This window comes from Tamandua tetradactyla, chromosome 1 (assembly GCF_023851605.1).
Source record: "Tamandua tetradactyla isolate mTamTet1 chromosome 1, mTamTet1.pri, whole genome shotgun sequence".
NCBI classification, from domain to species: domain Eukaryota; kingdom Metazoa; phylum Chordata; class Mammalia; order Pilosa; family Myrmecophagidae; genus Tamandua; species Tamandua tetradactyla.
This window is the reverse complement of record NC_135327.1, coordinates 95,167,698-95,194,651: the sequence shown is the minus strand read 5'-3', so window position 1 is coordinate 95,194,651 and position 26,954 is coordinate 95,167,698. Positions and strand designations below refer to the sequence as shown.

At 38.7% G+C, this 26,954-nt stretch overlaps 1 protein-coding gene across 1 annotated transcript in view; it reads right to left on the bottom strand.

The window, feature by feature from the left end:
* JAZF1 (JAZF zinc finger 1) overlaps positions 1-26,954 on the bottom strand; it is a 390,681-nt gene that overhangs the window by 69,572 nt on the left and 294,155 nt on the right. The window contains exon 3 of the mRNA XM_077120999.1: positions 12,994-13,190. Coding sequence (XP_076977114.1) covers positions 12,994-13,190 — 197 coding nt within the window. The remainder of the gene's footprint in view (positions 1-12,993; positions 13,191-26,954) is intronic.

Below are 26,954 nucleotides of genomic sequence, written 5' to 3'. Positions count from 1 at the left end.
CAAGAAGATGTTCTGTCTGTGAAGATCTCTTATAAGTGATGGAGTTGTGGAAAAGTAATTGAGTCACAATTTCCTTGCTGCTAATCTCACTCCATGGAGACTAAAAAGAAGTAGCCATGTAAGACACTGGGGAAGCAGAATTCGCCATGAGACTGGACTGTGAAAATCAATCAGAAGAATAAAGGTTTACAATTAGAAGTCAGTCAAACAGAGGAGAAAGGGACCGTGATGAGAACACAGCAGCGCGTGAACAAACACGAGCAAACCACAGGCTAGGAAAGGGTCTACAGGTGACCTCGAACACACTGCATGCCTGATAATAGAGAATACTTTATGCTTCAGCTGGAAAGTGCATTTATGTGGAAAGGGAAATATAAATCAAGACCATTTTCTTAATAGGAAGATTTTAGGGAATGCTTTTTAAGCATCATCGGAACATTCAACTCCTTAGGGCAGAGCCCGTTAGGAATATGAAAGCAGGCCCCGGGAATTCACTAGTAGGCAGCAAAACTCAGTCAGGCTGAAGTACTTCAGTTTTCTGTAATTTCCCACCATTAAATAGGATAGCATTTATCTCTTTGAGGTTTTCTTTCTGATTTCATGCTCTTGTTTTGTGTGTGTGTGTGTGTGTGTGTGTGTGTGTGTGTGTTTGAGAGGTGGGGGCAGGGGTGCTCTGTTGGTTTAGACCTTACCTTAGTTATCTCTTTTTTCTCTTTGAGATTTTCAGCCTTTTTTAAGCCACTTTAAGTTTGTTTTGTCTTTTAAAATAAAGGCATGGAGGAAGGGTTCACATCACCTCCATTCATATGAACTTCTAAATGTCAAGTGAAATTCCATTAGTTCAATAAGTCTGCATTGCAGAGTAACTTCTGCATCCTGAGAGAAAAGTTCATACTTTATTAATTTTAAAGCTGGCTTTCTGCAGATAAGTAACTACTGAAATTTTAAAAATCTTTATAATTTGGACAGTTTATTGTAAAAGCCATAAAAGAATGTTTTGGGCAAACAGCAGGAGACAAAGGAATATGAAGTAAAACAAAACAATGTACAAACAAATTAGGCATTAATAGATATGCTCTATGACAACATTTGTTGTAGTCAGCTTAAACAATAAAATGAAAAAAATGGGTTTAATACCCTTGGGTGCTTTTCTCTGGTTTAATAGTTGAATTTTTCCCCCTAACTGGGCCAAAATATATACACAAATATTTTCCAGGAGAGACCATGCAATGGCGGTACAATCTGAAGCTCAGTCAACTCTTTCCATGGCTTCTCCATTAAGACAGGAACATGCTTCTGTCCAGACCCACCAGACTCATCTCTGGGGTCCAAGCAAAGACCACAGTAACCCTTCTCCAGGCAATGTGGACATACATTAACCCAAACAAGAAAAGTCAGATATGACAACTAGATGAGCCACAGTTTAAAACAGTGTCTGCTCAACTCTGGCTGTAGGTTACAGCTTTCTAGCCCTAGAGAACTTCTGAAATCTCCCAGTGCTCAAGCCCCACCCACCAACTCAACCAGTCTCTCTGTGGGGAGAGCTCAGACAAAGGTCATTTTAAAATCTGCAGGTGATTTCCCCCACTCAGCCCTATTGAAAGCTACTGTTTTAAGAGGTTCAATGGGCAGATATGGGGACAGAACAAAAAATTATTTTCTCAACTAAGCTATAGGCTACTGATAGCTAATATAACCTCTTTGTTAATGATGGATCTTTTCCTATAGGTTGACCTCCTCCGGCTCCCCAAAAAGGTCAATTAAATTGTATTTGATGGAAAGAAATTAAACTCTTTTCTTTGTGGTCAGTGATTTCAACTGAATCTTCTGATTATATGTATTAAACATTGTTTTCATTACAAAAGTAATACAGGCTCATTTTACAAAGTTTAGACAATATAAACAGAAGAAAATAAATATCACTCATCTTCCTATCACATTAAAGTAACCACAGTTAACTTTTTGGGGGTAAAAAATAAAATTGGGATCCTATGGCATGTATAGTTTGTAACCTGATTCTTTCATTTAGAGAAATAATGTGAAACCTTTTTCACAGGTTTTTTTTTTACAGGTCATTACATAGTGACATATAACATCGTTGTGAATGGCAGCAAAATGATCCACTGTTAGAAAGGAACGTTATTTATTTACTGGTGGTTGATTTTTGCTTTAGATTTATTCACAGAGGTGTTTAAGACCAAGTTCCTTCAAACTACAAACTAAGATTAATTTGGCAAATATGGAAAGGATAAAGCAGTGTATGATGGTAATGTGGCTGATTAGGGGATGAGGGAGGAAGTCCTGAAATGCCGTGTTTGCCAGCCTCAGTGGGGAACATAACACCATCACCTCTGACTTCAAGAACAGTTTAACAACTGGTTTGCATATTTGAATATTTAACAGTTGTCTCTCTGAAGCCTGACCCTGCTCACCCTTAAAGAAAATCCTGGCTTAACTAAAGTGGGAAATCCTTCAGTTCTGATGTGTATTTGATTGCAGAGTGGGATAAAAGTGGGAATCCCTATGAATAAAGGTGGTCCACAGTCCTAGAACCTTAACAATTTTTGCATTTTGAATGTGGAGTAGTCAAGTCAACAGTGATTTAGGTAGCTAGATGGAGGAAGATCTAATAAGAATTTTGTGAAAGCTATTAATGTAGAGATAAAGTATGGTATACCAGAAAGACCATTTCTTTGAGTAGTCATGGGGCCTTGTGCATGTTATTTAGCCTCATGAAGCCTCTATTTCTTTATCTATGTATGGAAAAAATCATGTCTGACTCAGTAAGACTGGTATTAGGATTCAATGCAATACTGGGCACAAAGTACATAGTAAGCATTCAACAAATACCAGTTGCCTTTCCTCCTTAGTAGTTATATTCTAGACATTATTACTTTTAAAGGAAAGGGAATGAGTTGCTTTTAATACTTTATTTTCAGAAAAAAAATAACATTTAGATTTAAATTCTGTATCTCTATGATTTAAATGAGGGGTCAGCAAACTACTGTAGGCAAAATTCAGCTTGCCACTGTTTTTTGTAAACGAAGTTTTAATGGGACATAGCCATACCCATTCTTTTATGTATTTCTACGGCAGCTTTCACACATTATAATGGCAGAGACCTTATGCCTTCAAAGCTTTTCTATTTATCCGATCCTTTACAGGAGAAGTTTTCCAATCCATGATTTAAACCATTCTAAGCTTTCCTTAAGAAAACACTCTTTTTTATATATTCAAAGAAAATAAAGAAGAATGGAGAATGAGAAAAGAAGATTCTCTCAGGATTCAGAAACTGCAAAATAAATATTAACTCCAAGAATACTTAAGAAATACCTGAAACAAAGAAAAAAAGAAAAAAATACTTGAAACACTAGGATAAAGCTAATCTCTAGTCAGGCTCGTCAAGACGATAAATTTTAAATAATATTTTATAAACTAATTGTGCTACTAGATGACTATTCTGAACCAGAAACACATTTTGAATATGGAATTTGGAAGAGTGCATTTAGGGGATGGAAATATAGAATATTATTTATAACCTGGCAATGAAAAATGACTGAAACCACATTAGTCAAGCAAAATAAGCTGATCTTTCTAACTACAGGTAAAATAACATTCTGAACATTGAAAAATATACACAATCAAGACTTGGGCAGGGTAGGGGTTTAAGAAACCATTTCCCCTGCTAAATTTTGATGTTTATATGGAATGTACTTCAAGCAGCAAATAACTTACCAATGATCTTGACAGACTGAAAATGATACATCTTTACCATAACATAAATTAATTCTCTCAGTGGGAAATTGCTAAAATAGGCAAGGTGTCAGAAAGATTTCTTTATGCCTGGAGGAAAGGAAATGATTCCATTTCTTCCAAATGGAAGAATTTCATATTCTTATGAAATTAATAAACTCTCACTTTTAATCTGTCTTTATTTTTGTAGGTTCCAGAGCACCTGTTATTAATTGAGGCAGTCATGGTTATCTGGCGTTGGCCATGAGGCTGTCCACATGACCTCAGGTGGGACACTTCAGATGGATACTGCCTTCCTAATTAACAATTTTTCACAGAAATACTTAAAAAAGAGGACCACAGAATTACACTACAGTCCCACAGCAGTGATCCGTTTCGTTCTTTAGATTTACACAGTAAATGTTACACAAAGGTGCCAGAAAGCAAATCTTCATAGGATAAATTGTAAGGGACTCGTGGTGGCCAATCAAAGAAATGGAAAAATGTCCAACTCAAGTGAACCATCTCATCTTCTACCGAAGAATGCCTCAGGATTCTGAAAACTCCAAACCTGGACATCATCGGTATGGCGGCATCTCCTGGAAAAACCTCCCCAGAGACTCAGTGAATATAAGGACAAATTCTACTTCCTTAGAACTCTGGAGAAATGGCAGAGACTGGCAGAGGATCCCACAAATGCTGAATCATAGAAAGAGACTACTACCAGGTGGGAGACTCTGCTCCTGGACTGGCCAGTCCTCTCCCTCCCCTCGTCTTAGTCCTGTGTTCGGGAATTCTCCAGAGGCGGGGGCCGAGTCCCTCCCCTAGGGGCACAGACAACAGAGGAACTCACAGCAGCGAGTTATAACCCTATACATCTCCGTACAGGGACCCAAGTCCCCAGAGACCCAGGGTGGAACACTGGAGGTGGGGTGGGGTTAGGAGAAAAAACGCCATGGAACAGTGGTAGCCACGTGTTGCACTCACTCAGTCCAATTACTTCCAGTGGGACCACCTAAATGGGAAATGGACATTTCTGGAGTCCCCGCCCACCCCCTATCTGGGTTGACCCCATCTGGCTCTCTGGGGTGTGATGACCTAATGAAGAAGAAACCAGAGGCAGAAAAACCTCACAGAGAAAAATAAAAGGGGGTGTGGGGTTAAGCTGAACTGCTATAAGACAGGAAGGCCCCAGAATTGAAAAGCATAAGGAAAATGGGGCACTGAGTAAGGGAGAGAATTTAAACAAATCATAGGAGCTGGGGAGAAAATACTGCACAAAAACAAACAGAACACATCAAGGAATAGAAGAAGGGAAGCTTTCTCTTGGAGATGAAACAATTACTCAAAAACTGCAATCTTTAAAACTGTACCGTATATTCAGGACAAGAAGTCAAGTGAAAAAGAGCTGAGAAAATCTGATCAGATATTTACAGGCTATTCTAAAGGTTTAAAATAAGTTGGACCAAGTGTCAAGGAGCAGCTTAAACACAAAGCCAATCAATCAACAATGAAACTCTAGACAAGAGGGAGAAATTGACCTTCAGAGTTAACTCATCATAATAATCAGATGCCTAGACATCAGCAAAAAATTACAAGCCATACTGAGAAACAGGAAGATATGGCTCAGTCAAGGAACAAATTAAAACTTCAGAGGAAACAAAGAATTTGGAACAACTAATCAAAGAAGTTCAAACAAATCTCTGAAATCAAGTCAAGGAAATTAAGGAAAATATGCATAAAGAGATAAAAGGATATTAAAAAAAGAATTTGAAATTATAAAAAGAAACAACAGAAATTATGGGAATGAACGGTACAATAGTAGAGATTAAAACTAAATTAGAGGCATGTGACAGTAAATTTGAACAGGCAGAAAAAGAAAAAACTAGAAGACAGGACAATTGAGATCATCTAGTAAGAACAGAGAAAAAGAATAAAAACATTTGAGCAGTGTTTTGAGGATGGGAATGACATGAAGCACACAAACATACATGCCATGGGTGTTCCAGAAGAAGAGAAGGGAAAGTGGAAGAAAGAATAGCTGAGGAAATAATGGCCAAAAATTTCCCAACTCTTATGAAAGATATAAATGTACATATCCAAGAAATGCAATGTACTTCAAACAGAGTAAATCCTAATAGAACTACTTTGAGACATACTAATCAGAATGTCAAGTGCCAAAGAGAGAATTCTAAAAACAGCAAGAGAAAAGCAATTTGTTACATACAACAAGGGCTACTAAATAGCACTAAGAGTTGATTTCTCATTAGAAACCACAGAGGCGATAGGCAGTGGTATCATATATTTAAGTACTGATAGAGAAAAACTGCCAGCCCCAAATTCTTTATCTGGTAAAACCATCCTTCAATAAGGAGGGAGAGCTCAAAATGTTCATAGGTAAACATAAACATAAACTGAGAGAGTTTGTCAACAAAAGGCCTGTGTTACAAGAATTACTAAGGAGTTTTGCAGGTTGAAAGGAAGAGAGGAGAGAGTTATTTGGAGTAGTATGAAGAAATGAAGATTCACAGTATGTATGACGCTAAGCTGGTATCTTTGCAAATCAGTAGGTTATAGATGTAGGTTGCACAATTTAACCTCAAAGAAAGTATTTAAAACATATACAGAAACAGAAATGAGCAGGGATCAGTCAGATTTATCAAAAAAGATCAACTATGCAGAAAAGGAGGTTGCAATAAAGGAAAACAGAGACCAAAAAAAAGATAAGATACATAAAAACCAAAGAACAAAATGGTTCAAGTAAGTACTGACTGACTTTACACTAATAACACTGGATGTTAATGGAGTAAACTTAAACGACAGATTGGCAGAATGGATAAAGAAGCAGGATCCAACCAAATGTTGTTTTCAGGAGTCTCATTTTACACCCAAAGATAACAAATAGGTTGAAAGTGAAAGGTTCAAAAAAGATATTACATGCAACTAGCAACCAAAAAAATGTTGGCATTGCTATACTAACACTGGATTAAATAGATTTAGGTCAAAGGCTGAGACAAAGAAGAACACTATATATTAATAGAAGAAGCAATCCATCAAGAAGAAATAACAATCATAAGTATTTATGTACCTAACCACTGTGCCCCAAAATATATGAGGAAAATGCTGGCAAAACTGAAGGGAGAATTAGACACCTTTAAAAACAGTTGAAGACTTCCATACAGCATTCTCGTTAATAGATAGGCTATTTAGACAGAAGGTCAATAAGGAAACCTAGAACTTGAATAATATGTCAAATGGACTAGAACTAATAGACATATACACAACATCGTACCCCAAAACAGTAGGATATACTGCTGTGCACATGGCTCATTCACCAGGATAGACCGCATGTTGGGTGACAAAACAAGTCCCAATAAATTTTAAAAGATTGAAATTATACCAAGGATCTTTTCTAACCATAAAGGAATGAAGCTGGAAATCAGTAACAGGCACAGGAGTGGAAAATCCACAGATATATGGAAGTTAAATAACACACTCTTAAACAATCAGTGGGTCAAAGAAGAAATTAGAACAGAAATCAATAAATATCTTGAGATGAATGAAAATGAGAACACAACATATAAAAAATTATGGGATGCAGAAAAGTCAGTACTGAGGGGGATATTTATCACTCTTAATGCTTACATGAAAAAGAGGAGCTGAAAGCAAAGACCTAACTGCACATCTGGAGAACTAGAACTAACTAATCCTAAGGCAAGTAGAAGGAAAGAGATAAAGATTAGAGTAGAAATAAATGAAATTGAGAATAAACAAAAGAATTAACAAAATCATAAGTTGGTTCTTTGAAAAGATCAATAAAATTGACAACCCCCTTAGCTAGGCTGATAAAAGAGAAAGAGAAAAGAGGCAAATAAATAAAATTACAAATGAGAGGGGGGCAACATTACAAATGACCACTCAGAAGTCAAAAGGATCATAAGAGGATACTATGAGCAACTGTATGCCAGTAAATAAGACACCGAAAGGGAGTGGATGAATTACTCGAAACCCAGTAACAACCTACACCAACTACAAGAACAGAAAATTACAGAACAATTTCTCTTATGAATATAAATGCAGAATTCCTCAATGGTAAATCAAATCCAACAGCACATAAAAAATTATATAGCAGTATCACTGTATGGTCCCACTGATGTGAACCGACATTAGAGAATAAACTTGGAATATGTCATTGGTAACAGAGACCATCAGGAGTTAGAAATAGGGTAAGATAATGGGTAATTGGAGCTGAAGGGATACAGACTGTGCAACAGGACTGGATACAAAAACTCAAAAATGGACAGCACAATACTACCTAATTGTAATGTAATTATGTTAAAACACTGAATGAAGCTGCATCTGAGCTATAGTTTTTTTTTATATATTTTTTTGTATTTTTTATTTTTATTTTTTCTCTATATTATCATTTTATTTCTTTTTCTGTTGTCTTTCTATTTCTTTTTCTAAATTGATGCAAATGTACTAAGAAATGATGATCATACATCTATGTGATGATATTAAGAATTACTGATTGCATATGTAGAATGTAATGATTTCTAAATGTTGTGTTAGTTAATTTTTTTCTAATTAATAAAAAAATAAAAAAAAATTATATAGCAGTATCAAATGGTTTTATCTCAGATATGCAAGAGTGGTTCAACATATGCAAATCAATTAATATAACACACATTAACAAAATGAAGGGGGGAAAAAACAACATGATCATCTCAATTGATGTAGAATAGACATTTAACAAAACCCAGCATCCCTTCTTGATAAAAACATTTAGAAAAGTAGGAATAGATGGAAATTTCATCAACATTATAAAAGGCATAAATAAAAAACCCACCGCTAACATCATACTCAATGGTGAGACACTGAAAGCTTTCCCTCTAAGAGCTGGAATAAATCAAGGATACCCACTGTACTGGAAGTTCTAGCCAGAGCAGTTAGGCAAGATAAACAAATAAAAGGCATCCAAATTGGAAAGAAAGAAGTAAAACTTTTACTATTTGCAGATGACATAATCCCATATATATAGAAAGTCCTGAAAAATCAACAACAAAACTAGAACTAATAAATGAATTCAGCAAAGTGGCAGAGTACCCAAGATCAACATCCAAAATCAGTAATGTATTCATCACTAATAACAATCAATCTGAGGAGGAAATCAAGAAAACAATTCCATTTAAAATAGTAACTTAAAGAATAAAATGTCTAGAAATAAATTTAACAAAGAATGTAAAGGACTTATACAGAGAAAACTACAAAACATTGCTAAGATAAATCAAAGAAGGCCTAAATAAATGGAAAGAATTCCATTTTCATGGATTGGGAGACTCAAGACTGTTAAGATGTCAACTCTATCCAGATGATTTACAGATTCAATGCAATCACCCAATCAAAATTCTAACAGCCCAGTTTGCAGAAATGGGAAAGCCAATTACCAAATTGATTTGCAAGGGTGAGGGGCCTGAATAGCTAAAAGCATCTTGAAAAAGAGAAGAATGAAGTTGGAAGACTCATTTCCTGACTTTAAAACATACTGCAAATCTGAAGAGGTCAAAACAGCACAGTACTGATAGAAGGGTAGATATTGACCAGTGGAATTGAATTGAGAGTTCAGAAAAAGACCCCTTACATCTATGGCCAACTGGTTTTGACAAGACTGCCAATTCTAGTCATTGGGAAAGAATAATCTCTTCAACAAATGGTACAGGTAGAATTGGATATCCATCTGGAAAAAAATGAAGAGAACCTTATCTCACAATATATACAAAAATTAACTCAAAATGCATTAAAGACTTAAAAGTAAGAACTGGGACTATAAAACTCCTAGAAGAAAATGTAGGGAAATATCTTCAAGTTCTTGCCTTAGGCAATGGTTTCTTAGATTTTACAGCCAAAGCATTAGCAATGAAAGAAAAAATAGATACACGGGACCTCCTCAAAATTAAAAACTTTTGTGCTTTAAAGGACTTTGTCACAAAAATGAAAAGACATCCTATTTAACAGGAGAAAACATTTGGAAACTATGTATCTGATAAAGGTTTAATATCCAGAATATATAAAGAAATCCTACAGCTCAACAACAGAAAGACAAACAACCCAATTAAAAATGGGCAAAAGACTTGAATAGGCATTTCTCTAGAAAGGATTTAAAAATGGCTAAAAAAAAAAAAAAAGTAAAAGATACTCAGCATCACTAGCTATTAGGAAAATGCAAATAACACCATATGAGATATTTCATACCCACTAGAATGGCTACTATTAAAAAAACAGGAAATTCAAGTGTTTAAGAGGATGTGGAGAAACAGGAACACTCATTCATTGCTGTTGGGAAAGTAAAATGGTGCAGCTGCTGTGGAAGACAGTTTGGCAGCTCCTCAGGAAACTAAGTACAGGGTTACCATATGACCCAGCAATCCTGCTACTAGGTATGCCCAGCAGAATTGAAAGTAGGAATTTGAACAGGTATTTGCACATTGAAGTTCACAGCATCATTATTCAAAATTGCCAAGAGATAGAAGCAACCCAAGTGTCCATCACCAATCAGTGGATAAACAAAATATGTAATATATACTATGGAATATTATTCAGCCATAAAAAGGAATGAAGTCCTGATGCATGTGACAATATGGATAAATTTTGAGGATATTATGCTAAGTGAAATAAGCCAGACACAAGGACAAATACAGTATGATCTCACTGGTATTAACTAATCATAATATGAAAATTCATAGAGTTAGAATCTAGATTATAGGTTACCAGGGAATAGATGGGGGGGTGGAGAATGGGAAGCTGATGTTTAATTTGCACAGAATTTCTATTTTAGGTTGACTGTAAAGGTTTGGAAGTGGATGGTGGTGATGGTAGCACAATATTATGAATGTAATTAACAGCGCTGAATTATATAGGTGAATGTGGTTAAAAATGGGAAACTAGGTTGCATATGTGACTAGAATAAAAATTAAAAGATAAAACATAGGACTGTATAACACAATGAATCCTATTATAGAAAATGGACTACAGTTGATAATACAAGTATAAGAATGTTTTTCATGAATTTCAGCAAATATATGGCACTAGTATAAGGTGTTAAGTATAGGTTAATATGTAACAAAAAATACACCTAATGTAAACTATGAATAGTTAATAGTACTATTCTAATAATCTTCTGTCAATTTTAACAAAAGAAACTACTGTTAAAAACAGTACAAATATAAGTAAGTACTATCATTAATTGTAATAAATGATCTACACCAATGCAAGCTGCTGTAGGTGAGGTGATATATAGGAATCCTGAATTTTATGCATGATTGTTCTATAAACCCACAACTTCTCCAATCAAAAAAAAGAAACCCCCAAACCCAAGAGCAGAACATTTATTGAATGTTGGGAACATAAATCTGCTGACATCCGTAATTCTCCCACAATAACCCTACCAAATGGGGAGTACTGGTGAGTTGCCCAAGGTAATACCATTTGTAAACAGCGGAATTCAGGGATGAACTGCTACTATTCTGCTCAGGAAACCTTTCCTGTCTTCCTGATGCCCAGCTCTGACTGAGCACAGGTGGCTGCTGACTGAGTAGACCCTAGAAAACATGGGCTGCTAATCTGAGCAACTAAATTTGGGAAATTTACTAAATCTTCTCCTTGGAAGATAACATATTATCAAATTAAAGGTTGAGAGAAGCCTTGCTTTGAAGAAACCAGTTAACTTTCTTTAATCCACCACATCCTCAAACTTATTTGGGAGTCCCTTTTCTTCTTAACGCCAATTCATATTTTGTGAATGTTCTGAAAATAAACTTTTGAGACATGCCTTGTAGTCACCCCCCTTGATGGGAAATGCAGGAAGGAGATAAATTGCAGGAGAAAATAAAGAGTTTTACTTGCAGCCAAAGGGGCAACCTGATTATTAGCAACTTCTCCTTGCTCCTAGGATGACCAAAATGTTTAGTAGGACCAGGAGGCCCTCCTCTGGGGCTGGTCCCTGCCTTCTTGCTCAGCCTCATCTTCCGCCCTGGTCACCAGCCCTGCTCCAGTGACCTGGGGCCCACCATGCTTGACCATGCCACGGAGCCTTTGCAAATCTGTCCCCCCTGCCTGGAAGGCTCCTTTCTTCTCTCTTTACCTACTTGGCTCTTGTGTCCTCCAGGCGAAGCCTTTCCCATATGGGCCACCCTTTTTGGATGGTCTCATTCATTGAGTTCTCCTAAATAGCATTTGTGGTCACCATGTTATATTTATTGTGGATTTGGTTACTGCCTGTCCATACGCTTGCTGGAGGGAAGAGAAATATTTCCCCCACTCCACACGTGGGAAAAAGAACAGGAAAGACTTTCCCAGCCTCCCTCTAGCCTCTTCACTCACTGCTGCCCCGAGGAGCAAGAACTTAATGGACAGCAGGATTTGGGAGAAGAGACTGAACATGCTCAGGGCCAAGGGTGTGCTTTGGTTGCTCTCTACCCTTACAAGGGCAGTTTGGGAAAGAAGTTAAATTCAGGGAAAACATCCTAAAAAATCCAATTGTTACAGATCCAGGTTCCATTTGGTAGGTTAGCTTTATGTAGTAATAAAATTGGGTCTTCATCTTTGATTCTACTATTTTTTAACTGGCTCCAAATTGGGGAGAGAAAGACATTGAGTTTTGTTATTGGACCCCTAGAATGTCAATGTCCCCTACTAGATGTAAGCTCCCAGACGCCAGGGAGGGGTCTCTTTTTCTCACTAGTGTAGTTCAGTGCTTGGCTTAGTGCTTGAACAATAGCAGGCATTCTGAATGTTTTAAAAATCATTTTCTTATGGGAAAATTTTTAAAGTTGCAAAAATAGAGAGAATGGAATAATGAGCCCCCATGTACCCATCACCTCGCTTCAACAGTAATCAATGCACAGCCAATCTTGTTTCATCTACTCTCTCACCTTAGGCAAATCTAAGACATTGTGGCATTTCATCCACAGAAAATAAATGGTCAGTGCAAATTACCTAAACATTAACAATGATCTATAAACATTTCTTGCATTAATAAGTAGTTGGAAAAAAGTCAACCCTATAGAGACCAGTAAATAGTAAAAGAAGGTTTGAATCATCGTCTGTGACCAGCCCTCTTCTGCCCCCAGCATACGCATACACATGTACACATGCGCATATGCACATACAAACACACACAAAATGCGCACATAAAGTGCACACACATGCACATGCCTTCCCTCCCTTCCTCTCTTCCCAACGTGATAGGTGCCAAGCACTCACCTGTTGGAGTGCTGCTGCGGAATGAAGAGGAGGGGGTGATGGGTGGTGTCACGGGGGGAGTAAGGCTTCCACTGCTGTGGCGTGGCGGAGTGGACACATTCCCTCGAGACACAGAGCTGGACAGCGTCAGCGAGAGCTTCGGCTGAATCTTCTTCTTCAGGGACTCCTGCTCTCGGCGGGCAGCATCCGTCATGAATCTGAAGCAACAAGGTGGGGGGGGTGGTTAGTAACCTGGGCCGTTCACAGAGCACGAGGGCTCGGGACCACTCAACCCAAGCCTGAGAGAGATTTGGCCCTAGGAAAGGAGCTTGTTCACATGTCAGAGCCTCCGTTTTCCTGAAGATGAAATGACCTGTGCTTGCTGCTTTAAGTTCCTCAGAGTCTGGCCCATTCTTCCCTTCGCAAACCCTACTTGCCTGGAAAAGTATCCACACAGAATACATGTGTGCCAACTTCCACTCTTCTGTCTGCAAGAAGGTCTTCTTGCTACTTTCAACCCATAAGCAGCCCTTAATCCTCAAAGTTCCCCTAAGACTCCTCAGTAGCTGCCTTTCTATGTGTGCTGGTACCATTTATTTTTCATGCTGCTTAACTGTCAATTAACTTATATGGCCTTGTGAAAACTCTACATTTTATTTTTAATCACGCTGAGATTCTCATACTGCTATTTGGATTTTAAAAATTCTTTGCTGATTGAAGGTCTTGCCTCCTTAGGTTTTCCTTTTAGGCTTCAGCTTGAAGGAAAGTTCCTATGATAGTTCCTATCATCCTGCCAAGTCCGCTTCAATAAACATTTGGAAAATGACTGAATAAATGTGCCCCAGCAGATTCAAGGAGAGAGGAAAAGAACAGTATTCAAGGAGAGAGGAAGATTGCTGCCAAAGACCTAGCTATTTTATGACTTTTTGATTCATAAAAGGAAAGGCGACTTTTCCTGATAGTTTCACTTTGGAAACTCCAAAGTTTCCCTTATATTAGTAATATTAAAACTTTGTTCTTTCTTACTGTATAGCTAACACTTCATAAGTTCATGTGATCCACGATTCAAAACAATCTACCTACCTAAAGAGCATGTGTATATATATTTATTATTGGCAGGCAAACTTTGTCTACTGCGTTTTTGAAGACTGTGATGGAAAGCATAGTGAATAAAGAGTGTTTAGGTGATGAAACAAACCTGCGCTCACTGACCCGGGCTAAGAGACAACGTCATCATGCCCCAGCCCTCTCTGTGTGCCCCATCAGTTGGACTGACTATTTCAACACGATTCATCATAAACTAATTCCATTGCACTCAAACATGGGCTTTTATCCAACCCATTTTACATTCTGCCTACAAAATTCCTCTGTATTTTTCTCTGCTACACTATGAAGAAGTTTGGGAAGTCAACAGCTGGTTCTGAAGCATGGTGAAAGCTTAGAGTTGGTCAAACTCTCAATGAAGCAACAATAATATTGTTATAATGTCTTAAAATTTCTATTTTTATACTTGGAACATGGATGGCACATTTTTGAATGGCTTTTGCAATGCAGTCTACTTGTGTAAACTAGATTTTATATATTTAACTGAATTGTAATAAAGCTAGACGCTTTGCCATGAGCATGAAAGTTTTATGCCACAAGATGGAGATTTAAAAAGAAGAAAGCAACTATAGTTCAAAACAGAATTGATACACCTGGTAGCCAGATACTTATTTATTTTCAGATGCAAAGTTGGTTCTACTGCTCTTACAACTTCTTTTTTTCCCTTCTCATAAACCTATACTTTAAAATGTGGTCTCTTAGAGAAAAGTAAGGAACCAGTGCTTTCTTTGATTATTCTAAGTGGGACTGGTATCTTGTTGAGCTTTGTAAACCAGGTTTGCCTTATGCCAGGGAATAGACAAAACCACAAGATAAGCGCATTGCTTCTTCCAGGAAGGTCATCCGTTCTCAGTGATAGGTAATTCTAACTATTTTTTGTTTTCAAACAGTAAAATGAATACAGACAGTTTGGGCATTAGAATGAAAATTCGCACTTTGCATTTGAGTTAGGAGCATGGTCAGACGGGCCAGCTCCAAATCCTGGCTGTGACACTGACATCTAAGGTTAAGTTTGTTAAAACTCAAAATATCAGCTCTCTTCTCTGTAAAATGGACATGCTTGTAGGTAAAGGAATAACAGAAATCTTTCCCCTCTCTGAATGAGACTCTGACCTTTGGTTAACTCTGGTTATCTGCTAAGATGTATACCACATATATGATAAGGCAACACCACTTATGATGAAACTAACGCAGACTGGTCGGGGCCTCCTTGTGTCTGGACAGGGAGGAACCACCAATGATCTAGGCACACCTCATAGGCGGCCAGAGCGCTGGGCTTTCCTGGGCACAGTGATCTAGTACCTGGGCATTTCCTTAGGGGGACCCTGGAAGTGATGCCCCCAAAATGTTACAGAGCTCTTGACTCCAGGGGGGTCCGAGTTCCTTACACCAAGGCAGTGCCACTCTCTGCCCGAGGTGCGCGGCGTCTCTCTGCAGGCAGGGACTCCAGCATACGAAGGCCTGCGGCTGCCCCGCTGGCTAGCTGCAGCCCTGCCCTACAACCCTCTGAACAGATGTAGGGTTAACAGACGCAGGGCCTACAGTCCTGAGAATCTGAATGTTTAGGACCTAATAACAGTCCCTACTGCACGGAGTAGCTGGGAGGCGTTCCTGAGTCATGGTGTGCGTCACATAGGAGGTGGTTCAAAATGTCGATGCTGCTAGGATTAGATAAGGTATTGAAAGGTGCTTATGTCCACCTCATCCGCTTCGAGTTTCTGGAGGATGTGCGGCATGCTGACGGCCCTGCAGCAGCAGAAGCTCCATTTGTAGAATGGCTTACCGCGAGTCTGTCCACCAGAGCACACACAGTGTCGGATACAAACTCGTTGCTTTTTTTTAATTTTAAAATTAATTAATTTTTTTTTCCAAACAAGGCTTCTCTATGTTTGCTCCCACTCTGATAACAAGTATCAATAGCTCATGCCTCTTATTGTAAATGAATACTCTCGGACAGGTCAGACATAAAACCACCACCACCACCATAAGTGCAGCCACATTCACACGCACACACGTCCCCCACCTTCACTCCCACATGGGTTTGGTCTGCTGCAGATGCTGATCTATTTTTGGCTTACATTTTCTAAGCATTTTCTAGAAGCAAGAATAAGGCCCCCATGTTAAAAGCATTAAACATGAAACACACTCATAAAGTACCGCTGCCAGCCATTCCCTCCCTCCTTCTCTCTTGGATTGGTGGTTGCAACCTCAGAGATGCGACACATAAATCACAGCCCCGTCTCTGTACCAAGATACACAGCTGCACGATGTATTCCCGGAGACTATACAATGTGCACGGGCATACAGATACTTTGGAAATGCTAGTTAAAATTTGCCAGTTTCTTCCCTACACTAGCTCACTGTTCCTCTTTCCCCTTCACTTGTTCACAGGACTTTATCTATTTTTTTGAGACTTATTAAACCCTAAGGTTTTTTTTTAAAAAATGTTCCTTTGATACAGCTGCTTGTCAAAAAAGAAGGCAGATTTCTACTGGCAAGGAATCATTTTGGGAGAGGAATTTACAAAGAACCTAATGAGGCAGAGTAAAGGCTGTGATTTCAGCCGAGAAGACTCAGTACCTCAGCTATGCCCAGAAAACCAGACAAAATCCTTTTCCATCTCAAAGGCAGGGGCACTCTGACACATGTGCGAAGGGCTGCACCTCGGACCTTTACACCGCCAGGGCTGGAAATGTCCCGTAAGAGAGGCTGAGGGGGTTTCAGGCTCGAGGGTCCGTGTCACTCGGTGGTCTAGTGATTTTCCCTCGACGGACGTTGACACGACTGTGGATCTTTTCTGAAGGCCTTGGCAATGACAGCTGACATGGGGTGTGCTGTTCGAAGCTGTTCTGTACCCCAGAAAAGCCTATGTTCTTCCACCCCACCCCTGTGGGTGCAGACCTGCTGTGGGTGGGTCCTTTGGTTAAACTGTTTCCATGAGATGTGACCCCATGCATTTAAGGGGGGTCTTAACCTGCTTGCTGGAGTTCTCTATGAGACGACAAAAGGCAGAGCCATTATGGAGGGAGGAGAAAGAAGCTAAGAAATAGAAAATACCCCAGGAGAAGCAAGAAGGACCCACAGAAGCTGAGAGAGCCATTTTGAAACCAGGACGCAGGAGAGATGAACCAGCAGGCGTCACCAGGTGCCCTCTCATGTGACAGAGAAACCTGAATGGCAGCAGCCTTTCCTCCAAGAAGCATCTTCCTCTTTTTTTTTTTTTTTTTTTTTTTTTTTTTTTTGGCATGGGCAGACACAGCATCTTCCTCTTAATGTCTTAATTTGGACATTTTCATGGACTTAGAACTGTAAATTTGTAACCTAATAAACTCCCACTAAGAAAGCCAACCTGTTTCTGGTATACTGCATTCCAGCAGCTGCAGCAAACCGAAACAGGAAAATGATTCTCATTTCTCACAGTAAGTTGGAACGAGGTGGAGGGACTTGTGCAGGGTTACTTAGTTGTCTGGTAGCAGAGCCTAGTCAAGCTTCCAGACTCTAAATCAAATACCCTTACTCTGCCATGCTGCCAGGGATAATCAAAGAACCCTGAGATTTCTTGTTTTTGCTTCAGAGTCACAGCCTTCAAAGTTGTAAGGGTGTAAGGAGCTGAGCGCAGGTCCAGGGAAAATGTAGAGGGAATCTCTCTGGGGCTTTGTGTGCTAGAAGTGGGGCAGTGGGACAGTTAGGAAAGGGGAAGGCCTCATCCTCTAAACATCAGCCAAGCCCTGCGGTGTGTGGCTGCTTGGTTCCTGGGGGCTCCCGAGATTTGTAGCCCTGCTGGGCTGTGATCTGGAGAAGGCTGGCTGTGCTGGCTTCCCGGAATTCTTTCAGCTTTGGTGACTGCTCTGACCTTGTAGCACTAGATGCTAGAGGCAGCTCAACACTGCCTTGTGAGGGCTGAGAGCTGATTGCCACATTTCAGGGATTTCATGCTGGTTGTTAGACACAGTCAGCATTAAAAATGAGATTACAAAATAAAATAAAGAAAAACAAAATAGAAACAAAACTGAAATTAAATAAACTTAGCAAAATAAATTATATTAACAAAGATAAATACTCAAAGGTTATCACTTCCTAATTATTTTACTCCATTTTACTATTATCTATGTTCTTGGAGTTATTTATACTAATATTGTATTTGTTTGGTGGAAATACCATATAATGGTGTTCTACTGACCATCTCTTTCCACCTCTGTGTTCAGTGAGGTCACGTTGGTAGCTTGCAATTGGCAGTAATGGGAGCATTTACACCATGGGAATTGGCAAGTCCTACAAAAGAGGACTTTTTTCTCCTACAGAGTCAGTTGTCAAATACCAATACACTGTAATTAATTTTTTTTTTAATGTAGAGAAAAGCATTTGAACCAGACTCCTAGACTACTCACTAAACAAGCCAATTGGGGAAAAGATAAAGAATGAGTAAGAAAGGCTACTTTTCTTTTTCAAAAATTATGAAAAGGAATACAACTCAAATAATATTTATGGAAAAAATTTATGGATTTACAATGTGTTAAAATATTTTTTATGGTTGTGGACTATATATACAAATGTATGCATATATTTACATTTACAGTTTAAAGAATAACAATTAAATGATGATTGGTGAACATACTGCTCAGCTTATCGGGAAAAAATACTACCAGAACTGAAGTTCCCAGGTAAAAACTTTTATTCCCTAAAAAAATAATACTTGGATAGAACAACTTTTAATTTTTCAGGGTATTTCCTTTTAGTAGTATTTTTCCACACCTAGAGAAAAATGGACATTTCTTAAAGAAAAAAAGTCACCTGAAGATTCATTCACTGTTGACTAACAACCTGGAAATCTGCGGTCAGGCAAAGCAATGTTTTCATTTTAAAACTGAAACTGCTATAAGATTAATTTTAACTTTCCTACAGATCAGAAATGACTAAGTTGCTTTAATTTAATATGGTCATTTGTCATAATATTTGTTATTGCGAGGGAAGTACATATTCCTTAAGTAAATTTTCAAGACTCCTTTATAAATCTTTTAAATCCTTAGACCACAACCTTCATTCATCTGACATGTGAGACTTGGAAACATGAACATACCACCACAGGGGGAAAGGTCAACTGCTGGTCCAGGGAGACCAGTTTTAACCACAAACTCAGGAAATTTACAGTATTTGCTGGAACTGGGCAGAGATCCCACTGCCACCTTACCCCTTGCTGAGAAAAAACCACTTGCTTCCCCAGGCACTGGAGAAACTAGAAATGGAAGTGACCACTTGAAACTTTAGTCTCTCTTGGAAAGATCTTGAAAAGAACCCAAACTCTGAGATGTGTGGTGTGGTTTGGTTGATGTTATATGACTTTGGAGAGGGCAAGGGGTTCAGAGGTTGGAGGCTTGTTCAGGGGCCAACGGGCAGGAACCTGGGCAAGTCAGAGCCCTCTCCTTTCTGGACCTTGTTTTTCTAGTCTTTAAAATTGAGGAATTCTGGTCTTATGGATATATGGAATACATCAATCCAAGTGGCTTTCTTAGTTCTCACAATGAAAGACGCCACAATACTACAGTGCAGTTTTTCTTTGTTTTTTTTGTCTCAACCTATTATAAGAATAATATATCATATTGCAGCCCAGTACACACATTTCTATAAATAGATCCACATTCCTTTAACTGCAAGGTTTAAATCCCCAAAGCCCTGAAAAACTGGAAATCTTTTCTGTAGAAGTTTTGCACCAAAACCCATTGGGAAGCAAATCCTGACCTGAACTACTGAAAGGGTATTCACACACTTTTTAAATTGCACTTAAATATCCATATGCTTTACTGCATAGATATTAATATATTTGATTATAGGGTACTACCCCAGACCTTGCTGTAAGTGTTATGTATTTTGCAATATTTGCACTGTTTACCTTTTAAAACTCTAAAAGATGCCAGGCTTCGTGATAAGAAACTGTGGGCCTATGAATTTTTGTGTAAACATCTAAAATAACATTTTTATGAAAAAAAAGTTTCATGTAACAGCTTACATTTCGATATTTTTCTATTCTCTTTCCAACAAAATATGCTGGCCATGACCACCAAGTTTGAAAACATCAGTGTAGTAGTTAAGAAAGTGAGTTTTGCTTGGTGGATAGACAGCGTGTGTAAATAAAACCAACAAAGTTAAAAAAAAAAAAAAAGAAAAAAAGAACCTGAGCTTTGGAAACAGACCATCTAGACTCTATGTTCTCTAGCTGTGTGGCATTAGGCAAATTACCTATCCTCTCTGTGCCTCAGATTTCTCATCTGTAAATGGTGACAGTAATTATGCCTACCTTACCAGGGTTGTCGTGAAGAGTAAATGAATTAATACACTTAGAACAGTGCCTGGCACTTTGTGCTTGACCAATGCTGGGTTCCGGGTTCATTCCATCAATAATAGATATGAACTTAGTCTAGAAACCCTAACTCTCAAATCTTTCATCTAACACCTATGCCAGAAGTTTGGTGACTTCTGACATGAGGTACTGGTTTTTTAGGTTAAGTATTGCCATCATGAGCTCTGCTGATTCTGAAAGCAAACAGCCAGTATAATAGAAAGACAGCCTCTGAGTGTAAAGATACAACTTTTCTGATCTGTAGGTGTTTATTAAGCTCCTGCTGCAATCAAAGGCAAATTAAAAAACATGACTCTATGTTTGCAAGGATATAAAAGAGGAGATTCCTCTCATTGGGGTCAATGTGCTGGAGGTCAGCTATAGACCCCCACACATCCCCTTTATTACCCTGACTTGATTTCTTGAAAAGAACCAACTGAAGATGGTTTTCCTGCAGTGCAGGGAGCAGAAGACTTGCTGTTGATGATCGATGCTTCCTTTCCCTGTCACTGGTAGAAACAAGTCCTGCTTCCATCAGACTGCTCTCCACTTGGGAGATTCACAGAGTTGCACAAGCCTCTGATGCTGTCCGCATCCAAATCCTTTCCACAGCAACATGCCCAACAATGCTTCATTTGAAGTTCAAAGGCTTTGTTCTGCCTTTTCAAGGGCCTTTTGGGCATTGCCATTTTTCAGCAAAAACATGCTTGTGAAACCCAGAAAGCCTTTGAGGAAAGCTGCTGGGAGCTGGCAGATACCATGAGATTCCTAGCACTCCCAAATCTGGTAATACATCTCTTTAGACAACAGAACTTCTGACATGACAAGCACACAATCAAACCTTCCAATGTAGAATCCAACCTGGAGACTGTGGACTTGTCTTTTCTTTGGCTACTGTATGCAATCCAGGACAAGGAGGGACATCCTTGAGAGTGAGCAAAACAATCTGTGGGACATTCAGATAGAGGCCGTGGGAAATGGCAATGGGGTGGATGGGTACATTTCAGCATGTGATCATGTGTGGCCCACATGTCAAAGAATCTGGCTGCTCTCAGTTTCTGAAATGATGGCTTTCAGATTGCACATCTGCTAATAAATTCATGAGGCAGGTCCTCTCATTTTAGCAGCAACTTAAATCCATGGTAAAGTTGAAGGAGTATTTGGTTAAAACAGCTGGCCAGTGAAATAGGACCTGGAGGCAGCAAGTGGTGTGGTCACTGTCAACACCCCTTCATAAATAGAATGGCCTTGTCTGGGGATGTGGAAACTTAATAAATAGTCTTCTTTTAAGGAGATAAAAGAAAAATCTGAACCCACAAATAATACAAATTTCAGAAAATTTCTAGTAATGCTTTGAATAATCCCATAGTTCACTTATCATCCCAGAGCTATTTTTGACTTCATGATTTGAAGCCCGGGGGTAGATTCTGAAGCTTCATAAACTTTTCTGCAGTGTCACCAAAACTTTGAGCTCCCTTTAACATGTTGCTATTAAAATTTTAATACAAAAATAATAAACCTAAAAGCAACACCAGGAAAAACCCTCTCCACTGAGCAATTCAATCTGGCACTTGACTTGGAAGGGGGAGTGAGTTTTCACCTGACATTCACATGGCTTGTAATTTGTTAAGTACCTGGCCACTGAATCCGATTTTGTACCCTAAGCCATACTTAGGTTCCAAACCAAAGCTGATATATTTGTTGCATTAAGTGATATAGTTCTTTTTTCTCTTTGCTTGTCTTTACTAAGTTTATGTGTGACACATTTGAAAGGATATAGTTCCTGGTCTTCAATTTAACAAAATAAATTATCAATTAGGATCAAGCCGATTTCATCTCAGACCTTGTAACTGGTTTTGTTCACAAATGTTCACTTTATTTTGAGGGACAAGGAGGAGAGAACAGAGAGCCGATAAGGAAAAAAGGGCAAGTTAGGGTGTTTCCGTTATATATTCTCTTGAAAAATTTCATTTCTTTAGCCTTTTTCTTCTTCTTTTTTTATTAAAGGGAGTGAGTTATTTACGTTCCATATTGTGCACATAACATGGGTATCTAAAACTTAAAAAAATATTTATTTAATAACATTGGGTAGCCAAGTTTTATATTGGCAAGTACATCGTATCTAACTGCCATCTAACATCACTAGTCTCCTTAAAAAAACAAGGCATTTTAGCAAAAAATACAGACGGGGCATAATCTAGGATAGAATAATCGTTTCTTGAGAAAGACTGTTCTGTATTCAAATGTTAGAACAGCAACACAGGAGAAAATTAAATTTTTTGAAATGCAGAGAAACTACAACATGAAATTTCATTTTCTTTTTGCAATTACAGCATACATAGTTTATAATATGCACTTATAATTATTCTCTAGATTACGTTAGTAAAATGATCCAACTTTGCTTTCTAAAAATTTAGTTTCAGCGAATACTGACCAAAATGGAGCACTCTTACATTTTATTTCATCCAGTTTGGAATACACTGAGGGAACTGAAAGAAGCCAAAAACAAGGGTACACAAATCCAGCTGCTTCTCTTTCCAACAAGCTGGGAAAAAGATGAGCAGTAGGACACAGAGAGGGGCAGGGGAGGGGTGCTGGGTGCTCCCTGCCTCTTGGCCTCACATGCTCCAGGAGACCCAGAGACTAGAGACGGTGTAAACATCCACAGAAAGCCTTGTTCGAGACTAGCAGCTTTCTGTGGACAGTGCTTGCAAACCACTTTATTTTTTTTTCCCTGAATTTTAGTCCTCAAATGAAATCCATGCACTGAAGCTGAATAGCTACAATAACGAAGTAAAAATCCCATTTCTTTATTCATTCCCAATAAACATTGGGTATTTTCTTTCTAACTAAGGAATAATATGCCAATTTACCTTGAAGAAAGTTCTGGTTCAGGGTCCAACAACCGCTCTTTTAAGCCACAGGCCAGCATAAATTATCAGTGACACAATTAATTTTGATTTACTTTAGCTTGACTAATCCATGGTCTTTTTCATCATCAATGCCAAGAATAAAAGCCACTTCTGAAAACCACACTCACAGATCTTTGATTTGGAGGCCAACTAGACTATCCCTCTCTTGGCAACTCTGTACCATCCTTTCCATTCCTCTTCTATTTTCATCAAAATGGGAAGAACTATGGCTATTTCTTACACATGGTTTTGATTGCTAATTTAATATTTGTGTAAAAGTCAATGAACAAAACAAAGAAGCTGCATTTTTATTAGGTTTTATGGCACAAAACTACAAATAGCTTTTGAGTTTTTTGTCTCGCCTCCTCTAGACGTAAATTAAATGAGTTATTTGAGGTTTTAATGTAAACTGCTAAATGAGAAGATGCACAACTCTCTCTCATAAACTGGGAGAAGTTTTAAAATTGAAGAAAAAAAACTAGATTTAGGGTCTGTAGCGTTTTAGTCCCTGTATCATTAATGGCTGGGCACACAGAATGGTGATGGAAAGTCTAGGTTCTGGAGGCAACTCCTAATCTGATTTACTAGGTATTTAAGTTTGGGCAAATTATTTACCCTCTCTTGTCCTGGCTTCCTCATTTATAAAACAGAGGTAATCCTAACACCTGCCTCATGGGGGTTACTGTGAAGATCTCATCACATAAATACATTAAAAGCACTAGGCCCACTGTCTCCATATTGAAACTACTTAGTAAGCCAGGAAGCCACTCGGAGTTGATGATTTTTCCACGGTTACTGGCCCCATGCTCCTGACCTTCATGTAGGAATTATGAGACACTGTTTCAAAATAAAAGGCATTGGACTGGATAATATCCACAGAAGAGGTCATTTTTAGGAGGATCCTCTGCAGTCCACGGATGTGCTTGCATAGGTATCTAAATCTGAGATCAAAAGTCTTTGTTTCTAAAGAAAAGCATTTCTTTGATACTCTTTTGGCCAGGTGGTATGGGTGAGAGTCAACATGTGGTTCAGAACAAGTGACTTCCAGTGAATCTAGCACCGAGGATGGATGCTTTGGAAGTCTCTGGTTAATGATGCAATTGGATTGAGAAAGGGAAGGGGAAGCAAGTGAGATGGTAAAGAGCTCTTGATATAAGAGGAAGTCAAATGGGCAGGTTTAGTTCATGGCAGGTATGGCACATACAATGGCTCCAGTACCACTTGTAATCTACTCTGTCTATGACAGGCATCGCTAATCGCTCATAGCACTCTTGCCTGTGCGTTTGGATTCAAGTCTTAGAATCTCTAACTGATAAAAGTGACCCATGAGCTAAAAGTAATGTGCCATCTATGTAAACATCTACAGATATCCTGGTCCAGGCATCTCTTAATTCAGTTGGTATGTATGTTACTCATTCTCAGCAAATCAGGAAGCACAGATGGCAGACTGTAAAAACAATATTTGAGAGAGAAGGCTGGGCATATCTAAGAAAACAGTGGTTCCCAAAATGAAGCAACTGGATTAAGCATACAATTCTGATAACTGCATCTATGCAAGAACATAATGTGGTAAAGACAACCGCTCATTCAAATTTATTTTTGTATATGTGACTCACTCAGACAAGAGTAGCAGTCAGTAAGTTAGCATTGTTTGGGAACCGGGTACAGTCAACATAATTTTCTCTTTTTTTAGTCCAAACTATTTAATTTTCTTGTAAATAGATTAATCCATTTAGGCAGTGAAACTATTTTAGGGGCAAAGTCAGCTCTATACAGGGTGCTGTCCCTTTACCAAGTATACTTCTATGGATACCACAAGCTTCAATACCTCAGGTTTCATGGGTCTTAGCAGGTTGATTTTTTTTCCCTTTTGTTATAAGAGTTCAGTTAGGCTGGTACTAGACCAAGGAGTTTGGTTCTTCCTATTTTCCAAGAAGCTGGCACTTGATAAATGCATTCAGATATTTGGCTAATCAGTGTAAGTAAATACACCTTAGGAGTGAATGATCATTTTCTAAAAAAATCCAAGAAATGTGAATTTCCATGTCTCTTCCTCTTCTTGCTTAAGAGTTAACCCAATGAGTTTGTGAAGGTTAAAAATAGTAAACTACAAACTGCATCTAAATGTTGGGTATGGGGGTGTTGATGATGGTTATAATTTAAATTTTTATTATAATTTTAAAACACATAAAACTAGACAAAGTAGTATGACGAACCTCCACATATTATCAACATTTTGCAATCTTGTTTAATCTTTCTCTTCTCCCTTTTTAGGGTCATGATTATTGATCACATATATTTTTCCATCCTGTGTTCACATAATCATTTGAAAAATAAATAGGGATTTAAAAAGAATAAGAAGAAGAAAAAAAAAAAAAAGAAAGGAGGAGGAGGAGGAGAAAGGAGAGAAAGGAGAACAAAGGGAGGAAAAAGCAGAACATTTTCAACAGAGTCTCACGAACTACCTAACCGACTCAAAACTGACTAAGACAGTAGCATAAAAGCACGGTTACGAACAAACATACATACAGGCAGCTAAGCTATAACACTTGCCAAGTCAGAGAACCAGGATACAAAGCATGTAATGTTAAATGACACACTGAAGGGTTAATAATTTGGAAAGTCTGAACCAATTGTTCCCTGTTCTTTCAGGTTTGGGGACTCCTTTACAATGTCAAATGTGTGCTGCTCTGCATGTCATAGTGGTACTTCTGGTGTTAGTGGGGAAAAAAAGAAGGAGACAAAACTGCTTTGAAATTTTACAAGACTCCCCTTCCCCCAACAAACACACACATGCTTTCTCCTTCACCCCCAAACTGCACCTCAAACACAGCTCACAAATGGGAATTGGCAGATTATTTGAAAAAAAAAAATTCAGGTTTTCTTTCTTTCTCTCTTTCTCTCCCTTCCTCCCTTTCTCTCTCTCTTTTTTTTTTTTCAGTTTTCACGAATGTCACTGTACTTAACTGCTAATGAGTACCCCTGGTCCTTCTGCGGATTTACAAGGGGCAGCCTTCATTTGCATGCCAAAGCACACACTAATCCTTTGCACCAGTTATTCACAGAAATACATGTGCCCCATGATCCTCTTCATCCTGCTGATTTATTCAGCAAAACTTTTCTTCACAAGGCATACAGAGCCCCATTTTAGGCCAGCCAACTTGATTACCCCAAATCCTTAATTCGTGTAATTAAAGCTTTAATGGATTGCAGCCGGAATATAAATTGTGCAAACTGTCTTTAAAACTCGTCCCTTGTTGAGTGTGCAGGAATGGTCCAGCCACAGTGCTTCCTGGCGAGGGATGGCCCATGCTCTTCCGGTAGGCCCTGGTCACCTCTGCACCCAGCACCCAGGGAATTTCTGATGCCCGGGGGCCTCTTCATGCAGGTTTATGCAAACAGACCAAGCAGCCTCCCAAGGGTCTAGAGAGACACCTCTCAGTACTCCAACAGATGCTAGCCTCATGGAGATTTTCTCCTGTCTTTATGCCCTGGGAAACAAGGCAAACGTCCAATGTAAAATAATTCCGAGCAACCCAAGAAGACCCTGTAAAATCCTGCAGAGCGCTCTTGTATAAATGTTGCTGCAGAGAACAGCTCAGAACTATTCCAAGAATCTAACCCCAAAGGTC